Source organism: Telmatherina bonti (genome assembly GCF_933228915.1).
Source record: "Telmatherina bonti genome assembly, chromosome: 18".
Lineage (NCBI taxonomy): Eukaryota > Metazoa > Chordata > Actinopteri > Atheriniformes > Telmatherinidae > Telmatherina > Telmatherina bonti.
In genome coordinates this window covers 21,210,437-21,233,895 of record NC_136616.1, presented here as the reverse complement: position 1 = coordinate 21,233,895, position 23,459 = coordinate 21,210,437, and the positions used below count along the sequence as shown (strand labels likewise).

Below are 23,459 nucleotides of genomic sequence, written 5' to 3'. Positions count from 1 at the left end.
GATGGCCCATTACTGTCACTTTGTCAGGCTCGTCGGAGCCCGGTTGAGGGAACCGGATATCCACCTGCAGAACCAGAGGCCAGATTGACATGAGTAAAGAGCAAACCTGCTGTATATTTTCTCATGCAGAACACATGAATTATGATCCAGATCATCTCTAACCTTGAACTCCTCCATCAGCTTCCGAATGGCTTTGCCGCGGGCACCAATAATGCGAGCGTGGGTTCTCGGGTCTAGATGGACATCTTGACTCACCATCTCCTGCAACTCAGCAACCAGCTGCTGGATGGCTTGACGTGCCTCCTCCACATTACGCTCGTACCCCGAGATCACGATCAGATCCTTAAAAGAGGTGGTGGGGGATGGAAATATAAGGTGAAATGTAAACACCAGGCACATAAAATCTATTAGAGACAAAACAAGCAAGATACAAACTTGATTTTCTGATTAAATAAAAGACAAGGTATCTGAAAAAGTCACGTACCTGCTGCTCGTCTCCTTTGTCGGGGAACTGGATGCTTACATCATGGTCTTTTCTGATCTGAGAGATGACTGCCCCTTTGCGGCCAATAATCTTGGGATGAAACTTGGGATCTACAGACATGGTAACTTTAAAACTGCGCAGGGCCTGACGAGAGAAACAAATCACATTTCATGTCATGTGTTGCATGGAAAAGCATGAGGAAAAGTATTCTGAGAGTTGGTGACATAATCCAGTGAAACGCTAGTTAATCTGCCTGCTGCTCAAAATAACTGCAACTGACTCAATGGCTGCATTTATGGCTCACTTTTTATCCAATCAAATGTCCAACCATAATAAAAATGCATGTAAACACCTCATTTCATCTGATCAGCCCTCAAGAATTTTCAATCTGATCAGAAAAGGGTTTAAATCTTTTCATGATCTGAGCTGCAAAAGAAAACAACCATGTATACACTCATTATGACGGTTGCTGTGCATGCTTCAACCATGTGAGATTTAAGTGGAACTATTATGTGCATTTCAGGCTAATTTTATTTTTATTTCTGAGACCAGAAGGGCTGGGATTGATCGAGTTATTGTCACAAATCGCTTTATTTACTTCAGACCGACCCTCTCCGTAGGCTGTCAGATCAGCCTGTGGGCAAAACGAGTGGATTGAGCCTCTTCCGCATTAAGCCCCGCCTCCCACCACTGCACTACATCGGGAGCACACACCGCACCTGCTTTCGCCGTCATTGTAACGTCTCATAAACAGAAGGATTAGGCTAATATGAACTCAATAAAAAAATTTTAAAAAAAATACAATGTCAACACATAGCATACAGCCCTACATGTTGGAACCTGAATCAGACCCTGGAAACGAAGTGGAAAACAGCAACCCACAGCAAGGAATTGCAGCAGGATGTCTCTCTTTGGTAAACTCACCAGCCATCGTTGGAAATAACTTTATCCGATGTTTTCCACCTGCCTGATGTATTTGTACATGCCCTTGTTAACCAGTAGAAGGTAACCAATCACCGAGGATTTCCAAGTAGAAAAAACTCTCTAAAACAACGTGTTTTTCGTCCGCCATGGAAACCGAACGGAGGAGAGGGCTGGAACTCGAACTCAAACATAAACATGCGTTTAGGTTGATAAAAAACAGTGTCGTTCCCATGTCTGATGAGGATTCAACACTGTAAACACTGTAGAAAGCTCAGAAAACTCCAAATACCATCATAGCACCCCTTTAAGTGATGTTATAAGTTTCAGGAAAGACTTTCAAGAAGGTGGCAGGAAAACAGAGGTGTGCTGTAGCACAGGAATCCTTAACCCTGGTCCTCAAGGACCGGTGTCCTGCAGGTTTTCCAAGTCTTCCTGCTGGAACACACCTGATTCAGACTCATGTGCATGTCTGCTAAAAACACATTGATTTAAATCAGGTGTGGTGCAGCAGGGACTCTAGAAAAACCTGCAGGACACCGGTCCTTTAAGACCAGGGTTGGGGATCCCTGCTGTAACAGATAAGTTTTTAGCAGATATGTTTATCTAACATTCATGTAAACACGTCAGCTGGAATCTGATCGCACAGATTTCAATCAGATGAATGAAATATTTTTCATGTAAACATAGTTAATAAAACAATAATAATGTAATTTTACTCTGTCAGCTTCTTCTCTTTCAGAGGTGCATTCACATTTCTTTATCTTTTTTTTCTTTTTTATATATCTATACTAAATAATAGGGCTGTGACGATATGCTTGTGTCACAATTTGATTCGATACAGATTTTTTGGGTGCTGATTCGATTTAATTTGCGATTCTCACAATTCTTAGATATTGCTGATTTTTGTAGATTAAAACAAAAAAAAATGGGTAAATTTTTTTTTTTTTGCTCATCATTTGTCTTGATTGCAGTTAGGAAAAAACAACACAGTTGCCAAACCATCATTTTGCTGCTATAATGCCCAATAAGACAGGTAAAAAGATCAATAAAAACACTAAAAATGACAAAAATTTTATAGTAACAAAAAAATCCATTTCAAAAATTGTGAAGCAAAAAAAATCCTGATTTTCATTTGATTTTCCGCCCCCTACTAAATAACTGACATATGTGCATTTGATAAAGCCATTGTGTGTAACAAGGCTAAATTTTTTCAGCAGCATAAAATGCAAACAAAATAAAACAAAAGGAGCCAATAAGAAGATGTGACGATAGCATGACTTTGTCCAACAAGTAGTGTGTATTTGTACCCTGTCTTCCTGCTCAGCTTGAAGTTCTTTGACCCTCTCCAGCAAACCCTGTTTGGCTCGCTCCACATTAGCTGCCAGCCCCGTCACCTTGATCACATCCAGTTGTTTTTCAGGCTGAGGGACCCAGATGTTCACCTGCACAGACAAACCAACACTCATCAACTTTACGATTTTTCACAGTAGAATGGACAAAAACTAATCGCAGTATCAGTAAAGACAGCTGATTATTAGACAGCTGATGCAAAAACACTTGAGGAGCAGAGTTGATGAAAGCACCACAGTGTCAGCTAACCTCGTATTCTTCCATCATCTTCCTGATTCCACTGCCCTTCTGACCAATGATGTAGCGGTGCAGCTCATAGGATACTTCAACATCCTCTGTAATGGGCACCAACGCCTGCAGGTGGAGCAAGTCGCAGGGATGAGAAACATAACAGGAGACAGAAGAGTGTGCATTCAGAAGTTTTACTAAATGTCAGAAAGCATCAAGCTTCAAAGTGAACTGAAACTATCCATACCAGCAGGGCTGCTTTTGCCAGTTCACACTTCTCTGCACGTCCAGAGATGGTGATAATGTCACACTTGCGGGGGAAAAACTCTGCTTCTGGACTGACCTCACCATTCTCCTGTAGCGAAGCCTCCTGACCTGCAAGTTTATCACAGAAAATAAATAAGCAATGATTGTATTTCTGCGAAGCTTTCCAGGGTGCGCCTCGGTCAGGATACACTCCAACTTCTCCACAACCCTGAACTGGACTAAGTTATATGGAAAATGAATGAAAGATTGCTTTGTCTTTTAACACAATCCCAGAAAAAAACCTGCATATTTTTCAGAGACAGGATTAAATTAACATGTTAAATCTGCTGGTGGAAAGTTAAACTTTGGAAAGATCTGAGTTAAGTGATTTCAAAATAAACTGCATCAGTATTATTTTCAGCCGCAGTCGTGTTCCAGCTGCAGGTACGCATCTTGATCTTGTTTTGTTTCTAACCTGCAGCGCTGTCATCTCTCTCTGGGAACTTAATTTGGACCTCGTGCTCCCTGGTGATGTGCTGGATGCGGCAGCCTTTAGGCCCCATGATGGCACGGTGGTAACGCTGAGGGATGGCGACCTCCACGCTCACCTGGGACTCCTGTTTGAGTAAGGAAGAAGAAAAACAGAAATGCTGTTGAGGAAGATTACTGGCATCATGTCAGACTGTAAAGTCAACAAGAGCCAAAATTGCTGGTTCCCTCACGCTGCTTTTTATTAGAAATGAGCTGTTTTTGTCTGATGTTTACATTTTGCTGCTTTTTTCCCCCTCACTTCAATTTAGCTTTAGCCTGATCATAGATATTGATCTATAAAGGAGGTCTTCCATCTTTAAGAACAAAGACCTTTTTCTTGTCTTACCAGGTCCTCTATAATCTCCTGAATGCGTTTCTTTGCCGCCTCAACACAATCCTTCGCTCCCTTAAGAGTAACCTTCTGGCTGTTGGCTCCAGTACGAGGGAAGCTCACGGCCACGCCGCCGTACTCCTCCGCCAGCTCCCGCAGCACCTGACCTCTCCGACATACAAAGTGGCGGTGGTGGCGAACATCTACTTCCATGCTGTCCTCCACCACATCATCCTGGAGGAGACATGGCAAGATCAGAGTAACTTTTAGGCAACCTTCACATCACTGAAGTTCCTGTCTGGAGAGCAGATAGTTACCAGGTTTTTGACCAAGCTTTCCAGTTCTTTCTGGGCCTGACGAACAGCTTCCTCTTTCCCTACGATGGTGATCAGCTCCTGTTCTGTGTCGTCAGGTGATGGGAAGATGATCCGGGCCCCCGTCCTGTCTCGCACGCGCCTTATGTTGGCCCCACCTCGTCCGATCAAAAACTTATGGTACTCCGGTTTTGCCTGCAGCTCAGCAGTGAAGTTGTTGACTTGCTAAAATGGCAGGAAGGAATGATTTTTAAAAAAAAAGAAAAAAAAAAAAAAAGAAGAGGACAAGAAGGGGATGTGTTAGCTGCTCAATTCTCAGCAACTTTAAGTCTTTGAGTCCATCCCCTAGACTGTATATAAAAGATGGACGTAGCCTCCGTGACGTCACCCATAGGTTTCTGAAGAGCTGGATTGAAGCTCGGTGGGCAGTTCCTACCATCGCCATCTTGGCAGGGGCATGCACGCATTTCACACGGAAAATACATATTTGGACAAAGAGGTGGAACTGAGAGGGGGGCTGTTAGCATCATGGTGGAAGATTGACATCGAGCGAACTCTGAGCTTTCTGTAGCTAAGAGCTAACAGAGCTAACCCTGAGATAACAGGAGCTAACCAGCTAACGGAGTTAAGCGAGCTAAAGCTAAGTCACGTTGTTAACCGGCTAAAAACCGCAGTTGTTCTACATTCTTCTTACATGAAGCGGGAGATCGGTACCTGTCAATCAAAAGGACACGCCTCTAAATATGCCGAACTTCGAGATTAAATTATTTTAAAACGGGCGAGTTAGAAAAAACTTCCCTCCCCCCACAGTTGTCATGAAGGTAAACCTGACCTATTAAACCAAAAATGGATTTTTGAACCAAGCTGTAAACATGTTTATTTCTGCCGTGAAGTTGGCCTTTTTAACATGGGAGTCTATAGGGGATTTGCTCTCTTTTGCATCCAGCCCCTAGTGGATGAAGGGGGAACTGCAGTTTTATGCACTTCTGCATAGGCTTCACTTTTAACTGCCGGAGGTTGCCGCTTGGTCCATCCCCAGTAAACATTCTTTGAACTTCTCCCTCCCACTTCCACCAACCTTCTCCTCAGCCAGCTGCAGCAGCTGTTTCTTGGCTTTCTCCACTTCCCCAGCAGGCCCTCTGATGGTGACCTTGTCTGAACCAGAGCCCTCCGAGGGGAAATGGATGTGCACACCACCGCAGTCTTCCATGATGGAGCGCACGAGGCAGCCTTTAGAGCCAATCAGAGAGTTGTGTAGCCTGGCTGGTATGGTGACTTCTGTCTCCTTAATGTTGGCCTGAAGAGATGATGCAGACAAGATTTGAGATTTGAGTTAAATGTAAAGATTTGCAAGCAGCAATAACTAAGAAAGGCAATGCAAGTTTATTTGTAAAGCACAATTCAACAACAAGGTGATTCCTAGTGTTTCAAAGAAAGCCACGGTGTGTTCAGTGTCTCACCAGTTCTCTCTGGATAGCAAGTATTCGATCTCTGGCAGCCTCACAGTTGCTCTTCTTGCCTGTGATAATGATCATCTCAGAGTTACTGTTCTCTGTTGGCAGGTCGATCTTGGTGTTGGTCTCCTCACGGATCTGGGGAGCATAAACTGCTATTTTTTTCTGTCTCTGACACAACATTGATATAATAAGTCTGATCTATATCATTGTTATTTTCCTCACTTTTTTCTTTTAAAGTCTCACCTTTTTGATGTTGGCGCCACCCTTTCCAATTATGTTCTTATGAAACTGCTTGAAGATGGGAACAGAGAGCGAGAAGCTATTCTCAATCTACAAAAAGAGAGAAAGTTGCTGTGAAGTTGACCGCAGACAAGAGAAACTCTGGATCAAGTGGCCAAGGCGGGAAACATTGGATCATACCAGGTCTGCTATGATTTTCTGCAGGAACTTGGCACATTTTTCCACCTCGTTCTTCGGCCCTCTCAGCTGGACGATGTCGCTCTTCTGTGACGGGTCGGGAAAATTGATAATGACCTAAAATTCAATGAGACAAAGCTGGTTAAAAGAAATTGGGTCTGAATGGAAAGGAATGAATTTACTATAATGGCAAAGCAATGAAATAATCTGCTGGGTCAAAGAGAAATCTCACCTCGGGAAATTTGTCCCGCACTTCCTTGATCTTTTCTCCCTTCTGTCCAATGATTGTCCGATGAAATTTCTGCTCTACGATCAAGTCTTTGGTGCGCTCGTTTTCCTGGAAATGTGGAAAAAATAAACCATAAGCAACAAAGCTCCCCTTTTGGTCTCCTTCTCGTTTATTTAAATTTGTACAATTTGACAAACAAATTAAAAAAGCTAAATTTGACTTCATTCCCACCATTCTCTGGACCATCTCAATGAGCTCTTTGCGTGCCAGCTGCACTCCTTTAGGGTCTCCTTCGATCCGAACCAGGCTGCTCCTCTCCGAGTCCTGTGGGATCCTGACTGACACTTTGTACTGTTCCTTGATACGATTGACTGCAAGAAAAGAAAGATGTTGTGGAAGATCAGGTGAAAAAAACATGCTTCTGCACATCTGTCTGGCCGTGGTAACCATCAGTTATGAAGAAATCAGGCACTAATTAGGCAGCATAGAGGAAAAATAGTTTTAAAATGTTTGTGGAATTACAAAATTCATAAAAACTCAAACTAATAATTTGTGACATTTATGTATTAAATGAAAGGAATTAAAATAACTGAAAACTAGTACAGAAACACAGCAGATAAAGATAAAGAGATATTAGATATTACTGTCTGAAGGCACACAAGTCACTACTTGTTTTTATTATCTTTGTCCAATGCTTAGGGAATTTCTTGTAAAACATTCATGGGATGTATGGCTCTGTTTCAATGTATGATATAACAGGTAGAGGACACATTTTCTCATTTGAAGGGTCACAAAATGCTTCAATTTGCTACTTCATCATAAGGCACTTTTAAAGTATTTGAACTGATAAGCAGCATGAGGAAGCTTTTTTCAGATGCAATGAGCAGAACACACATCTACTCACTGTTGGCTCCATTTTTCCCAATGAGGTGTCTGTGGAAACGCTGATCTATGATGACTTCAGTGTAGTCCATTCTCACCAGCTGGGCACAGAGGCAGTAATAGATTAAAGATTTATCATGTTTAAAAACGGTCCCAAGCAACATAACAAATCTGAACTTCAAGATCTCCCAGAAAATTAGGCAAAATCATTGAACTACCTAAAAAAAAATGTGAAATATGAAATACTATGTAATGCAAATTGTCATGTTGTAGTAATTGTTCACCATAGGTCTGCATGTAACTCCTCAGTATGACCGTACTAAAAGCATCCAAAAACCAGTAGGGCTGTGACGATTTGCTTTTGTCCTGATTTGATTCCAATTTTTTGGGTGCTGATTCGATTTCAATTGCGATTCCCACAATTCTTCAATAAGGCAGATTTCTGTAGATTAAAAACAAAAAAATGTAGAATACTTTTTTTTGCTCGTCATTTTTCTTGATTTCAATTATAAAAAATAAAAAAAACAGCACACAAGCCAGATCATCATTCTGCTGCTATAATGATCAAGAAGACGAGTAAAAAAATCAATAAAAACAAAAATTTCTTAATGGATTATTTTTATCTATCTGAAAAAAAAATTGATTTTTTTAACAGAAAAATCCATTTTAAAGTTGTGAAGCAAAAAATCCCTTTTTTTTATTTTCCCACCCCTAAAAACCAGCATTACCTGAAATAACACTCCTAGAACGTTTATGCCCCAGTCCATGAAGAAGAAATCAAACTGACCTGAGAGGTTAAACTTTTTGTTTTATTGCAAATAAAGAAAATTAGTTTAAATACACATTTTTAATAATTATATGTGTTTTGAAAGAAAAACGCTGCATGAAAAGGAAGGCAAATGCAAACAGGAAAAATGCATATGTCACATCAGGCCCTGATTAAATACGTTGAATAATAAGTAAATATAAGCAGGTGTTCATTATGCTGTGACGACATTAAACAAATCGTCGTTTCTATCGCTGCACTTTCAGGGTTAATTAAGTTCCTTCACTTTGCTTTTTTCAGAATCTGTTAATTCCCACTCAGATGAGCGAAGAGGTTCACAGCAAAGAATCAGTGAACCATATGTGAATGTCCCTAACGAAACAGGAAGATGAACTACTTGTAAATTAAACACCGTCTCATGTTTAAACCAGTATGAAACTGGTCAGGTGTGAAAAGCTGGTTGCAGACCCCATGGCTAAAGCAACTCGCCACTTGGTCTTTTTAATGCCAACAAACAAATCACAATTTTATGAAGTCCAACACCTTGTTTTAAGTTTTTTTTTTTATTTTATAGTAATTTAACAGTGAAGAAAAATGTAATTTAGGTTTTATAACCATCGTATACAGCAGAAATTTCCATCAATATATCTTGGTATGTGTCAAAGTGTCCTTGGCTTTAACTTTGGGTGTGTGACAGAGAAAGTGTGTATGCTCACCAGGTCTTTAATAATCTCTTGTATCTGGGCCTGAGCCTGCTCCACCTCCTCCGTCGGCCCCTCCAGACTGATGCGCTCCTCACCGTCTGTAAACTCTATGTGAACCTGCACAAATGTACAAAAACAACTCTTTTAAAAGACCCTCCTCTCTTGCTCTATCGAGAGTCGACTCTGCACATGACTCAGGTTTTTACACACATCTTAGCAGAAGCTTTCAGTTCCACTACCTTCTGTCATTTTCTCTGTATGTGCCCTATTTTACAAGATGCCAAGATCCTTCACACCTCTACTTGTAGACACACTTAATCCAACATGCTCAATGCTTTTTGTCACTTTATAGAAGCAAGATGTGAGATTTATTTGTGATTTCTGACTCCTAACTCAGGTCATCAAACCCCTCCCCCATCTCTCCTTACCCGTGGTAGCTGCTGTGTTATCCGTCCTATGTTCTGTCCTTTCTTTCCAATGATGAATCGATGCAGCCAAGCCGGAGCACTCACTTCCACCACCATCACACTCTTAGCCTAACAGGCACAAAATAAAGGCTTTGTGAAAACCATTAACACACTTTACGTGTCCAAACCATCATTTATTACCAGTTAGACTCATTAGTATTGTTGGATCAATGGATCAGATTACAGCATATCATGTGAGAATGGGTCTCAGTCTGCTTCTACTCTCTGCTCCTCATCTTCTTCCTCACCTTGGCATAGACTTGTGTGAGTGCAGGTCCCAGTTTGTCAGGCTCCCCTCTCAAGATGATGGTTTCTGAGCTGGAGTCTAGTGGGGGCATCTCCACCGACACCCCAGTGGCCTCCAGAATCTCCTGCAGGGTGTTGCCTTTTGGACCTATGATGTACTTATGCTGAGATTTCTTCACTTCCACCGAGATGGTCGTGGTCTTCCTCTTCTGCAGCAAGAACAAAGGCATGATTATAAATGATGAGTTGCACTGAGAATGGTGGACTAAGGGAGGGCAGCGAACACAAACTGTGAGGAAACAAAAGGAGACAGAGAGAGAGAAATGAAAGAGAAACCAGGAAGGAGGTGGATAAAAGTTGGATTGAGAAGAGATGGTTGAAAGAAAAGATAAAATCTAAAGGCAAGAGGTGAGCAAAGATCCAGAAGAAAGTGATTGTGGAAGAAAGTGTGAAAACAACAGATGTTTTATTTGGTTCTGCCACTCGTGCATTATGCATTAAAATACTATTCTCATCCTGTTGGCAAAATCAAATTTTCTCTCTGCATCATCTCATCATCAGCTTTCCTATCAATAGGTCTCACCTACAGCACGTGAACAAACATTTTGCTCTCTGTGTGGAACCCATCCACCTTTTTAGATCATTTCAAACTTAAATGGAGAAAGAAAAAGTATTTTTAACCACACATTAAACATATTTAATTTACAAAAAAAAAACAAAAAAAACATGCTAATCAAACATACAGGTGCATCTCAGAAAATTATAATATTATGAAAAAGTTCAATATTTTTCATCACTCATTTCAGAATGTGAAACCCATATATTATGTAAATTCCTTACATATAGAGGGAAACATTTCTTGAAATTCTGGTGATTGTGGCTTGTAGATAATAAAAACCCAAAATGCAGTGTCTCAGAAAATTATAATGTGACATAAGATCAATGAAAATAATGATATTTTAAACAGAAATATCAGGCTTTTGAAAAGTATGTTCATTTCCATGTTCTCAATACTTGGTTGGGCTTCCTTTTGCATGAATTACTGCATCAATGCGGCGTGGCAATGGAAGCGATCAGCGTGTGGCGCTGCTCAGGCGTAATGGAAGCCCTGGCAGCCTTCAGGTCATCTACATTGTTGGGTCTGGTGTCTCTCATCTTCCTCTTGACAATAGCCCACAGATCCCCCATGGGGTTCAGATCAGGTGAGTTTGTTGGCCAATCAAGCACAGTAACATCATGGTCATTGAAGCAGATTTTTGTACCTTTGGCAGTGTAGGCAGGTGCCAAGTCCTGCTGGGAAAAAAATCAGCATCTACATAAAGCTTGTCAGCAGAAGGATGCATAAAGTGCTCTAAAGTTTCCTGGTAGATGACTGTGTTGACTGTGCACTTCAGAAAACACAGTGGACCAACACCAGAAGATGACATTACTCCCAAATCATCACTGACTGTGGAAACTTCACACTGGACTTCCAACAACATGGATTCTGTGCCTCTCCACTCTTCCTCCAGACTCTGGGACCTTGATTTCCAAATGAAATGCAAAATTTGCTTTAATCAGAGAAAACAGTCCAGTCCTTTTTCTCCTTCACCCAGGTGGGATGTTTCTGTCATTGTCTCTGGTTCAGGAGTGGCTTGACACTAGGAATGGGACATTGTAGCCATGTCTAGGATTTGTCTGTGCGTAGCGGCTCTTGATGCGCTGAGTCCAGCTTCAATCCACTCCTTGTGAAGTTCCCCAAACTCTTGGATGGATGCTGCTTGACAATCCTCTCAAGGTTGCGGTTCTGCCTTTTGCTGGTGCACCTTTTCCTTCCACTCAACTTTCCATTAATATGCTTGGATACAGCACTCTGTCAACAACCAGATTCTTTAGAAAGGATCTTTTATGGCTTTCCCTCCTTGTGGAGGTCAATGATCGTCTTATGGACATCTGTCAAGTCAGCAGTCTTCCCCATTGTTGTGTAGCCATCTGACCCAGACTGTGGCTTTAAAGGCTCAGCATACATTCGCAGTTGTTTTGAGTTAATTGGTTGATTAGGGTGTGACACCATGACTTTCCAAGATTAAAGTTTTTCACAATATTCTAATTTTCTAAAACACTGCATTTTGGGTTTTCATTATCTTTAAGCCACAATTATCAAAATTTCACAGAATTAATGGTTGAAATGTTTCACTCTATTTGTAATGAGTCTATATAATAAATGGGTTTCATATTCTGAAATGAGTGACGAAAAATATTGAACTTTTTTCAAAATATTCTAATTTTCTGAGATATACCTTTATGGTTTCAGAAGTGTAAGGGATCCAGACTTCATAGTAAAACAACTGGTTAAAGTGAAAGCAGTGAAGCCAGACAACCACAGCGTTTTTCTCTGCAATCATGTGTTTCCTGCCTTACAGCTTTAAACTGAACCTCCACCTGCTTGTTCACAGCAACTTATTCACCTGACAACAACACCCAAATGTTTATGGAAACAAACCTTTAGTCGATAATTTAGGATTATTAGGTAAGTAGACTTCACTCACAGCCATTGATTGTGTTTATGATTCTGGCTCAGTCTGATTAATTCATGATTTCTTGACTCTGATTTATCTGTTTATTTATGCATACTCTTTATTTTCAGCACTTATGAAAATAAAGATGAATAATAGTGCAGAATTTTGAAAAAAAAAAAACGTAATAAAGACAATAGAAAAAATAAAGAACAACAGGCATTATGTACAAAGCCGAAGGGTTAACGCTTACCTTATCATCGTAGATGGTTCGGATGCGGCTCACAGCGAGAGCAACCGCCTCCTTCTCCCCGGTGATGACAATCTCATCCTTTGGAAGGCTGGGTGGCGGTATACTGATGCGAGCACCAGTTTCCTGGCTTAGCTCTTGCACCAGCCTGTTATGGGCACCAGCAATAAAAGGGTGGAAGGCCTTTTCCAGGGACAGACGCTCTACTGCACGCTTATCCTGCAGCACAAACAGAAAGGCAGATATAACAACATTTCTCCCCAATGATAATATGATCAGAGAGGAAAAACAACAACAACAACAAACCAAGTCAGCATTAAATTGTGTGGCAGTTTCTACATACAAATAGTTTTAAATAGAAGCTCTTAAAGCTAATTGATGATACTAAATATGAAACATATCACACTAAAGAAACGGTAAGTTAAAAGCCTGTCATTGTACCTCTGTTAGAGCCTGTGAATAACTTTGCTAATCTCATCAAGAATAACTTTTCAGATTAGACATACCTTTGATGAAAATTAATTAACATATTCAGCCAACGCAACTTTAATAATGTAAGATGGAGATGAGGTTAATAAATATAATTGACAGCTTATTGAAATGAAACAGATGCAACACTCAAACAGCTGACGTTTTCCAAGCTGCACCCATGTAATAAAGTCTGTTGAGCTACAAAAACACAGCTCACATTATAATAAATGTTTCTGGCTTAGTTTGGTAAACTAGGGAGCACATAAAGTTGCAGATTAATATATCAGTGAAATATTTACTGCATTATCATAAACTTCCTGCATCTAAAAGTATCTGTTGCCATTGAAGCTGCTCATTCTAACTGGTCAGCGCGAGCAGCATGTTACCTACATGTTAGTTCAGATTTTTGCAAATAATAAAGGATATCACATCAAAATAGAAAGAAATTGTTCCCCAGTAGCAAAATGAAATTGGATTTAAGAAACCAACCCCACACCCAACTGACCTGCTCTGCTGAGATCAGAAGGATTTCGTGGCGGGCCTTCTCAATGCCCTCTTTGGTGCCGGTGATACGGATGTTGGCGCTGGGGTCGTCAGGACGTGGAATAGCAATCTTAGTAGCGGTTTTCAGCTCCAGCTCTTGCAACTTCTCACCATTCTTGCCGATAACAAAACGGTGATGCTCCTTGGGAATGGCGACTGTAGCTGATGCCTGAGGGATGGAGGGGAAACAAGTTAAATGTCTGCATTGTCTCACAGCAGATGAGGGCACCTTATTTACATCTATATAATTCTCAGTACTTCTCAGTCACACTTTGAGGAAAATATAACTACAAATCAATAAATATGCAAGTTGGTGAACAAAAATAAAAGCATTCGATGGTGCAAAGAGGGCAAAAAAGTATTTTTGCAGCTCAGCTAAACAGGTTGACCTCAGCACGCCAGCTGAAGTGGAAATCAGCATGTTTTGCTCTTGAAGCCTTGAAAGGCCACGCCTGGGAGCTGACGGTCATTTTTTAGTTGTTTTTTTTTTTTTTTTTTTTTGTTCTCAGTCACTCACATACACACACACACACACACACACATGTGCGCGCATGCAGCATGTGCTCACAATCTTTCAGTGTCTATGGTTTCAAGTATTTTCACAACCAACCGCATTGCTTTTAATTTTCTCTCACTGCTACATTGTTGGGTTCCTTTTTTCTTATTTAGCTTCGGCGTACAAAATGATGCACGCTCAGTTAGACACCGAAAGGTTTTTTTCTATCCTTGATTTTTAGCTTGAAAGTGGAAGTTAAAGAGTTTAGTTTCAATGTAAGCAGAAAACTGGTCTTTTATTCAGCAGTTTAATCAGGATACAAATCTTTGGCTGGTGCCGTTTTTCTTTGTAATTACTATTAAAGAAAAAAAAATTGTAAAACCTAAAATTACCTTTCGAAGTTTCATTTTAAATAAAGAAATAAAAAGGATGTTTACTGTAGACTTTTTATAGAAATGTAATGGTGTTTTGTCTGAAGACATATTCTATACAGACACATCCATCTGCTTCTCTTTTTTCCTTGTTTCTGTTTTCAATTTTTATTTTTCCATCTTGCCAACTTTAGGAAGTTCGGCCCCAGATCCTCCTAAGCAGCCATTGTTTTGCAGCAACCAATAATTAAATAAAAATTTGGCCTTATGAAGCTGAGGATGCTCTGAACCACATGGAGATGGTATCATTGCCATGACATGAGCGTGTGAAAGATTATATCAATTTCTCTGTGGAAAGCAGCACCCCTACAAGAACACTGAAGTGACTTTTCAATAACAAGCACAGCATCACTAGTGACCTGACAAAGCTAATAACACAGAAAAGACTTAAGTGTTCGACAGATTATTATTAAAGATGGGAAAACACCAACAAAGACTAAAGAGTACGAGGAGAACTACAGAACAAAGATCCGCTCTAACAGAACTGAGGGACGTGCGGTCAGGAATGAAACGATGGAAGTGTGTACAGAGCTAATGAGCTGAACATGTTTTTCATTTCAGAACAAAATTAAGCAACCCACCCAGTGAGTTTACCTGTGTCTGCAGGCGAGCTACGATTTCCTTGCGAGCCTTCATGACAGAGTCCAGTTTGCCAGTAACCATGATGGAGAGGCCCTGGTCTTTAGCCAGAGACAGCTCAATGTGCGCTCCCGTTCGTTGCATGATATCCAGGCACACCTTGGCCTCCTCCCCCTCCCCAAACTGGCTGTTGTCCTTGTAGCGGCGTTCCTCTAGGGGCACATGGAAAACCTGGAGAGAAAAGGTTCAAATTTCAAGAAAAAGCATCAAATGACTTGTTTTGTTTTTAAATAATCCTGATGCAGGTAAATTCTTATGTCTATATTACAGCGGTTTTCTGACCTGGGTGATAACAGACGCTTTGATGGGCCTGATCTTGCTCCCCCATGCCAAAACCGGTTCCCCAGTCCTCTCCCCTGGGGCCCCTTTCTCCGGTAGCGGAGGGAAGGCTTCCAGGTAGGTGGGGATGTAGGCCTCATCCTCTGGGACACAACCTGTACAAGGAAAAAGATGAGGAAAATAAATATTAAAAACATAATAGAGAGGGGATGATTCTTAATGTTAACAAGCAAGTTTGGCAGCTAGTCTATAAGAAGACTAGGTAAATAAAGAATACTATAAACAGAAAAAAACTAATGCACCTTAAGCCTAAGGCACAAAACATAGAAGAAATGAGAGTAAACATAAACTATATTCAAGAAAAATACAGGGATTTTACCTGTAATCTCCTGGTCCTTCAGACCACTGCGATGCTCCGCAAAGCTCTCCGGGGTCAACACTGCCACTGAGCTCATGGTTCAAGACTTATTCCACTATTCCACTGAAACAAGCAAGTGGACTTAAGTGAGTGCAAAAAGTAAGAATGAAAATGTAGAAACTTGAGAAAAATGAAGAAAGTTTGTGCATATTTATTAGATTTTTTGCCGAGCATCTGCAAAAAGCCATCAGAAATTCAATGCCACTTCATTCCTCTCCTGAATGTACTGTACACATCACCAGCCCCAAAAGAGCCACACTCCCTCTGTGGCATCGCAGCGTTGCACCAATGCTGCGAGCTACACCTGAGATACTCCCAATTAAGACACTACAAGTCTCAGACAAACACACCATGCCACAAAGCCTTGGGGACAGGGTTATCACAAGTCAAACACCATGCGTGTGTACAAAGCTAAAAACAACTGCTGCTGACATTCTTGTGATGCACGATCACAGCTTACATCATAACAGTCGGTCAACCAAGTTTTCCCCGAGGAGGTTAAAGATGGAGCTTTAAAAAAAAAAAAAGGAACCTGCAGATCCTAAAAGTGCCTCACTGACTACACGTGAAAGATGAAGACGCAGTCTTGTGATTTAAGCATAATATTATACATTTATTTGCAAGCAGAACGTCCAAATAGAATAAAAAATGGAAATTGGCTTCATGTTATCATTTGTTGGAGTGAAGATTTCTAATTTGCTTTTTTTTTTTTTTTTAAACAGTATTTTGATTTAATGTCTTTGAAACATTGGGTTATTTTTTATAAGCAAATTCACAAAATTCACAAAGCTATATTACAGCTGTGTGAAAAATCTGGCTAAGCATCACAGTGATTTTCTATTACTATCCAACATTACTGAGATGTTCCAGTAAAAATAATTCCCCTGAAATATCAGCGTGTTTTCAATGAGCTTTTAGAAAACATTTGTAATATAAATTCATGCAGGTAGCAGACATTATTCAATGCTCGCTAAAAGCCAAGAAAATGTACCTTCACCAAAAAAACTAAAGATGCATCTAAAAACCTTTGTGGAAAGTAAAAAAAAAAAAAAAAAGGTACACAGTATTGGAACCAAACATAAGTGTTTACCTGCACAACACAAAAGAAGCCCAAAGCTTACCTGCAAAAGGTCAATTGCCAGAGAGTCCGTCCAGTTAGCGGCTACCGTAGGCGCTTCAGTGTGAGTCTGTTTTTCAGCTCCTGGGTGCATGGGAGAAAAATAAAGACTGAAAGTGAACACTGTAAATCAAATAGCTCTTCTGCACAGAGGCTGGGTTAATACTATAAACACCCACACTGCACTGCACCTTCTTCTGTCTGGATGTGATTCACTTCCACCCTCCTTCCTCACAAGCTCGCTGACAGTCACCCCTCCTCTGTGATTATACAAATACATAGTCCAACAAATCTGAGGGGGGGGGGGGTCTAAAAAAGTACTGCACTGCAACAGAAAACCTAACTAGTTTGTGCATTGCCTTCCAAAAGCACAAATATACCTGAAAATGTAGCAGATATATATTAAAAAAAAACAAAAAAAAAACAGCATGTGTGCAAGTCAGCTTCACTGACAGAAAAATATGTCAAGAAATGTTAAAATAGTATCTGTAGTAAAATTAATTCATTTCTCATTCATAAATTGACTTTACAGCTTCACAAGGCAGGTGAGAGAGAATACTTCTTTTATGCTACTGAAAACACTGTTTAAACCAAGTAAGAAACCAAAACTCTCAGGTATGGTTTGGGAGAAAGACAGATAAATTGGGCAGTTGCGAAAAACTTAAAATACAGTTAGGTATAGTTTTGAAGGCTTTCACTTATTATCACCTGTCTGAGTCACACTCTGACTCAGGAGACCGAAAATACCTTCCTATACAAAGAGTAATTTTCTTTGTGCCTCTTGTTTCTGTGACTGAGACCCCGCTGTTCCTCAACTGACAATCCAACTTAATTACATACGTCCAACTCCAGTGTGTGCATCATATGTCTAGAAACGGTTGCAGGTTTCAGGCTTGCATTGCAGAGTTTTAGAAAAGAAAAAACTTCCCATTTGAAAGGAATTAACTTTGATGTACAGGTAAAAAGAAAATTCCCTCAAATGAAACTGCAAGCTGAAAACCTTTGGGAGAAAAATGGTGTCATACTATCAGCACTGTCATGGAAATCTCAACCAAAATTCACTAGTTTGAGATAATATTGACTTACGGTTTAGACCTATCCACAGCTGTAATGGAAATGTCTCACTGCAGAAGTGATGACAGGATAACAGGATAACTTTATTTTTTAAGACTGTCTAACAAACTGCATGTTTATTTGCATAATTCCTCTCAAACTGTGCATTTTTGCATCCCCTCATGATGTTGTATATCAATAAAACATATTTTAACCAAATGTTTTCCAACCAATCTAACATTTTTTAAGGTCTTTTGTACTTTAGGGGATACTGTAAGTTAAACCACATTTGGTTTCACAATGGGTTTATTACATTTGACGAACAACAACCAGAAAAAGAGTTGAAGAAAAGTTATTTTGTTACATTCGCAGTAGATCCTTCAGCTCTTGCAAGTTGCTCAGGGGATATTTTGCAAATCTTTGTTATCGAAGCATAAACCACTGATACTGAATTGGTCTGAAACACTCGTTTTCATGTTTCTAAAACATCTCTTAACAAGTTCTGTTTTCCTAGTAGAACACTACATCCCACTGACTACGGCGTGCCTCCTTTAATATGTGCACATCCAGCTTTTCCACCTCTATCCCAGGATTTTGCAGCCAAGATCACAAAAGTCATCATAACATGAAAGAAAACATGATTCATCAGAACAGGTCTTCTTCACCCAATAGTCTATTGTGTAGTTTGTGTGACCAGTTTAGGCATGTCCATTGTGAAATAAACATTAAATCAAAATGCACTCAACAGTTTATCTATTAAAGTCAGTCTATGTTTTATTTGTACTACTACAGTTGCTATTTAACAGGTTAATCTCACAAAGGTGCAGTCTGAATCCCTATGTGAAACCTCCAGGACAATAAAGTTAGCTCACATCTTGTTCTACCTTTAACTACTTTGAGGGGTATTAAACATTGCACAAAAGCCCACAGGATCAACCATTTTTAAATGCTACGACGCAAACTATAACAATCTGGATCTTGCTTAGTTCTTTCAGCAAACTAAACTGTTCACATGCAACTGAATTTATCCTTCCTCAATGGGTGCAGCTTTAACTAGATGATCAATTGTCACTAAACCTCAGAATGGTTTCTGGCTAATCGGTGCTTGATATTACAAATAAAATCACTCAAAGGCACAAAAACACGAGAAGGGTTTAATTAAAAAAAGGCACATGAACAAGACAAGGGTTTAATGAACTCCATCTAACCCAGAACACTTGTATTAAATCAGCAGCAATAATCACTGCAGTAGTAGTGAAATGACATTTTTGCTTCTTTTTCCTTTTTCTTACAAGATTCCTATTAATACTGTCCATGTACTTTGAGGTATTATCCAGGTAGTCGTAAGAACCTTGGGTCAGCATTAGATTATACCAAGATCCACATGTAAAGACAATTCATCACGTTACAATTAGATTCCTTGAAAATGCAATTATAAAATAATTTAACAAATAAAGAACACTCGCTAAGAGCAAACACCTAACCTGGTAGTGGTTTTTACTACCAACAAATGAGGATGCACGGACTCCTAAATTAATCCAGGACCGTGTTAGCTAACCAAACCAGTGAACGCAGCCGACGTGTGTCCTGCTAGCTTGAAGATGCTCTGCATGGCTGCTCCTCTTAGCTTCTCAGCTATGTTAACCTTTGTTAAAACAAACACACACTAGCGGGTTCTGATATTAGGTAGACAGGTTTTCCAATCTAACGCACATCACAGTATGCCGACCTCAACGAGAGATGATTAGGCGCAAGGACTTTCCGATAATCGGCTAAAAAACAAGCCTGGCGGACTGATAACCAGCTCCAGCTTGCTAGCTCCGGGGGCGCTAACCTCGCAGTTACTGGCTCCTAATTCTTTATAAGGAACCCGACTTTATTTCTTCTGCAACTAAACCCCGACTGCATCCACTGTGTTCACATTTTAATTAAAAGTGTGTGCAAATTAATAGAAAAACCCTACCTTACAGAGAGAAATGTAGCGGAGGGTGTGTATTTGACAGGTGATGGTGTAAACACAGATATGATTGGTCTAGGAGCATTTCCTCTGTCGGCGGAGTGATAAAACCACGTACTGCGACTCACCAAGTATAAAGCAAATGCCGCAGTATCTTTGCGCATCAACAGCATCCAAATTAAATAGACCCGAGAGCTGTTAATCTCACTTTAATCACTCATTAGTTATACACAGGTGTAAAAAAAAGTTGGTTGTGGTGTTCTGACTGATTTTTGATAAGTCAAACAATGTTTCGAGCCATTAGCTGTTGCTTCGTCCCACGTCCATCAAACTGGCCGGGTCTACTTCTCATTTATAACGAGGCTGCTCGTCATACTTTCACTGAAGTTAAACTCAGCTTGCAAATGGAGCGAGGAAGAATAGTGGAAAAACAGAAAAAATACAATAAAAAATAAAAGAAATATCAATAGAAATAAGATATAAGGGCCTATCAAAAGTAGTTAACTTGATATATCTATAATATAATATGCTGTACGTTAAAATAAAAGTGAAAGCCCACATTTTTCTCAATTTAATGAATCTTTTTATACTTCATAATATAGTAGTCAATCATTTAAAAATAGTTAATGTATAGTTAATTTATAAATTAATATCTAAATGCCTTCGGAAGTTAAAATAAAAAAAATAGTAGTTTTATTGGAACTTTAAAAGACAGGATAATGTTTTAATTAAAAATATTTCTTTAATTACGAGCAGAATTGATGTGGACCTGTTCAAATTTGAACGCAAGTCATAACAATATTAAATAAAAGATCATCAATTAATCAATCAAAATGACAAAACAGTACATCTAAATGTTAAGTTGGTCAGTTAAGGGCTACTTATCAATGTTATCAAAGTCGGCCCAAAAGAATCAATTTTCACATTACTCTCACAAGTGTTGTAGTCAGGACCACACTACGACACTGGATGGAGTAGGAGACAAAAGCATGACATGAATGTGTGCAGAGGGAAACAGCCTGCTCTGCAGACAAACACTTCCTTCTGTGCCACCTTTTTACTTTTAGATTACAGATAAAAACCACAAATACACACATTTAAAGGTTTGTCATAGTTTTCTGGGTCTTAAGTAAATAAAAAATTTAAAAGTGGATAAAGTTATCAGTAAAAAATGAATAAATTCGATATTTAAGTTTTCATAATAAGAGCTCTAAAACATTTACCATCAATGGTTGAAGTCAAAGATTGTAATTAAATGTCCCTGTATATTTCACATGTTCACGTTTTTAAGCGTTTAAATGTTAAATGTAGTGTTTTATAACTTTAGTTTTAAAAAGTACATTGAAAGTTATTGTTATAAAACTGGAGTTTTTGTAGTGCTCAATCATCTAACAGTTTACTACATATTTAGTTTACATGATTTTGTGATTTAAAAGTTCAAGTTTAATCCAAAGGTAAACCACTATTCATATAATTTACAAATTTTACTTCATTTTGCTTTCGTGTAATTTTTATCAGTGGATGGGACATAATGCTATGTCTTAGGAAAACATGTAGAATGAAAAGAAACCAAAAAAAAAAAAAAAACCAGGTTATTTCATGGTAACACATTCATCTTCACCAAGAAATTTACATTTAAAATGAAATATTATTATATACATTACCTATCTATAGATGTTCTATAGATGTTCTTTCCAGATTGGATTATTTCCATAGACCGTATATGAAAGATTTTTATACTTTTTAAAAAAAATACTTTTTACCATTTCTTTTTATATGCTGTCTCTGGTTATTTCACTAAATTGGCACTCCAAAAGCATGTACACTAATAAAAAGTTAAACTTTTAATCCCATTTGTTTACTGCATTTTATGATGTGTGGACTGTCCTCATGAAAAACGAGCCAAATTTTCTCTGACAATGCTAAACAGCTTTTCCTGCTTCTGTATTGAACTTCTGGATTCTCTGGTGCTGACAATTAGGTGTCTGATTAGCTGCACCTCAGAGGACCCTGCAACAGCAATCATTTCGTAGGGTCAAGTGCTTTGCTGATTGCACCGCTGTAACAGCTTTTGGTGATGGCAGTGTGATGGTGTGGGTTGGATTCTCCCTCCACTGGAAAAATAAGGCTTGTTATCATTGGAGGCAATGCAGAGAGACACAATGATGAGATTTATGCAGCCAGTGGCAATGCCATATCTCCACCTCATGGGAGCAAACTCTCTTTTCCAAGACAACACATGCATCCCACAGAGCAGGTTTTTATCAGACTAGCTCCAGAACCTGCAGTTCTGGTCTTATTAGATACTTGTACAACTAGCTTGGGTATACAGTCCATGCATGCATGCCGCATTGACCAACACAGGCACATTGGTTAGCTTGTAACAAAAGCTGGCTGAAGAATGGGGTACTATCCCACAACAGTGTGTGACTAATCTGGTGACAAAGAGGAGTTGCCAAGTTGCTGTGGTTGCATTTGGTTCCCCCACATGGCACTGAGATTTATGTTCATGAAAATAATTAATCGAAAAATGGCCAGTACATATTGTTTCTACAGAATAAGTTGTTTCATATAGAAACATAGAGGAAAAACAGATATATACCTTGTTTAGCTGCAGCGTCTTCTCGTGTCCCACTTTCTCTTTTATTTTGAAAGTTTTTTTTACGTCACCATGTTAGGCTTGAATAGGGGCGGGGGAGCGGTGGGGTGCTGGTCGGTACTCTCTGTCTCTCCGTCCGCAGCTCTCTCATAGGCAGCTGGTAACAAAGACAAGACAACAGGGGGGTGATGGGTGCGCAGACAACAAGCCTGTTACAACAACACGAATGAAATGAACAAATTTTTATTGACTGGACTGTTTTTCTTCCCGCTTCCACACGTTTATATCTACTGCGATGAGTTAAGTTAAACCTATATAAATGTAGTTGCGCCTCGGACCAGTTCAACCCTGAAGCTTTCTTACTTTGCCAAAACCAACTACAGCTTGTTGGACTGGAAGGAGCAGAGCTGAATGACATCTGTAAAAAGCTGGTGAGTTTTTCTTTTTCCTCTAGAGTTTAGGTTTTGAATGGTCGTTGTGTTTATTATCGGTAGTTTAGGAGGTGTAGTTTAGTCAAGTCACCTGTTCCCTCCTGGAAACCCACAGGAATACTTGTGGAGATTAAACTTAATCACAGTGGCTGTTTCACCACAATGGAAGTGTGTTTTACTTTTATAGTGTTACAACAGAATTGCACGTTCATAACACTTTTTTTTTTTTTTTTGTAATTTCGTGAGAAATTCGTATAAACTAATATATAACAGACGAATACAAAAACTGCAGACGAGATTTACTTTTCAAGGGCTGACACATTTAATGTTATAAAAATTTAGAATTTGAAATCTGTTAGTAAAACCATAACTCCCACTAAATAAGACCCCCTCTGGGAGATTTTTGGTTTCTTAAGTGATAGATTTATTCGCAATTATCTTTATTTAGATGTAAACATCTGGATTTTAAATGCAGAAAATCACTTTTAGCCTATTTAATTTCATTAACATATCTATATTTTCCCTGCATTCTCACCCTTTGTGTGTGTGTGTGTGTGTGTGTGTGCTTCCATTTTCCTTCCTGAGACACCTTTTCCGTCTTCCTGGCCAACGTGGAGCTTACACTCTCATCCCATGTACAGGCTGTTGGTGGCCAAGCAGAGAAGCGCTCTTAAATCACCCCCTACCCATTTTGTATACACACC

The 23,459-nt window shown here is 39.5% G+C and overlaps 1 protein-coding gene across 1 annotated transcript in view; it reads right to left on the bottom strand.

The window, feature by feature from the left end:
- hdlbpb (high density lipoprotein binding protein b) overlaps positions 1–15,652 on the bottom strand; it is an 18,028-nt gene extending 2,376 nt beyond the window's left edge. The window contains exons 1-24 of the mRNA XM_079257787.1: positions 15,560–15,652; positions 15,184–15,335; positions 14,857–15,072; positions 13,298–13,504; positions 12,325–12,540; positions 9,579–9,785; positions 9,292–9,399; positions 8,876–8,980; positions 7,416–7,494; positions 6,743–6,882; positions 6,515–6,619; positions 6,286–6,399; positions 6,109–6,195; positions 5,869–6,000; positions 5,487–5,705; positions 4,412–4,633; positions 4,110–4,328; positions 3,708–3,849; positions 3,234–3,361; positions 3,008–3,112; positions 2,716–2,850; positions 485–628; positions 163–342; positions 2–64 (exon numbers count right to left, since the gene is read on the bottom strand). Of these exons, the coding sequence (XP_079113913.1) occupies positions 2–64; positions 163–342; positions 485–628; positions 2,716–2,850; positions 3,008–3,112; positions 3,234–3,361; positions 3,708–3,849; positions 4,110–4,328; positions 4,412–4,633; positions 5,487–5,705; positions 5,869–6,000; positions 6,109–6,195; positions 6,286–6,399; positions 6,515–6,619; positions 6,743–6,882; positions 7,416–7,494; positions 8,876–8,980; positions 9,292–9,399; positions 9,579–9,785; positions 12,325–12,540; positions 13,298–13,504; positions 14,857–15,072; positions 15,184–15,335; positions 15,560–15,635 (3,501 nt within the window). The 5' untranslated portion in view covers positions 15,636–15,652. The remainder of the gene's footprint in view (position 1; positions 65–162; positions 343–484; positions 629–2,715; positions 2,851–3,007; positions 3,113–3,233; positions 3,362–3,707; positions 3,850–4,109; positions 4,329–4,411; positions 4,634–5,486; positions 5,706–5,868; positions 6,001–6,108; positions 6,196–6,285; positions 6,400–6,514; positions 6,620–6,742; positions 6,883–7,415; positions 7,495–8,875; positions 8,981–9,291; positions 9,400–9,578; positions 9,786–12,324; positions 12,541–13,297; positions 13,505–14,856; positions 15,073–15,183; positions 15,336–15,559) is intronic.
- Positions 15,653–23,459: the final 7,807 nt, after the last annotated feature.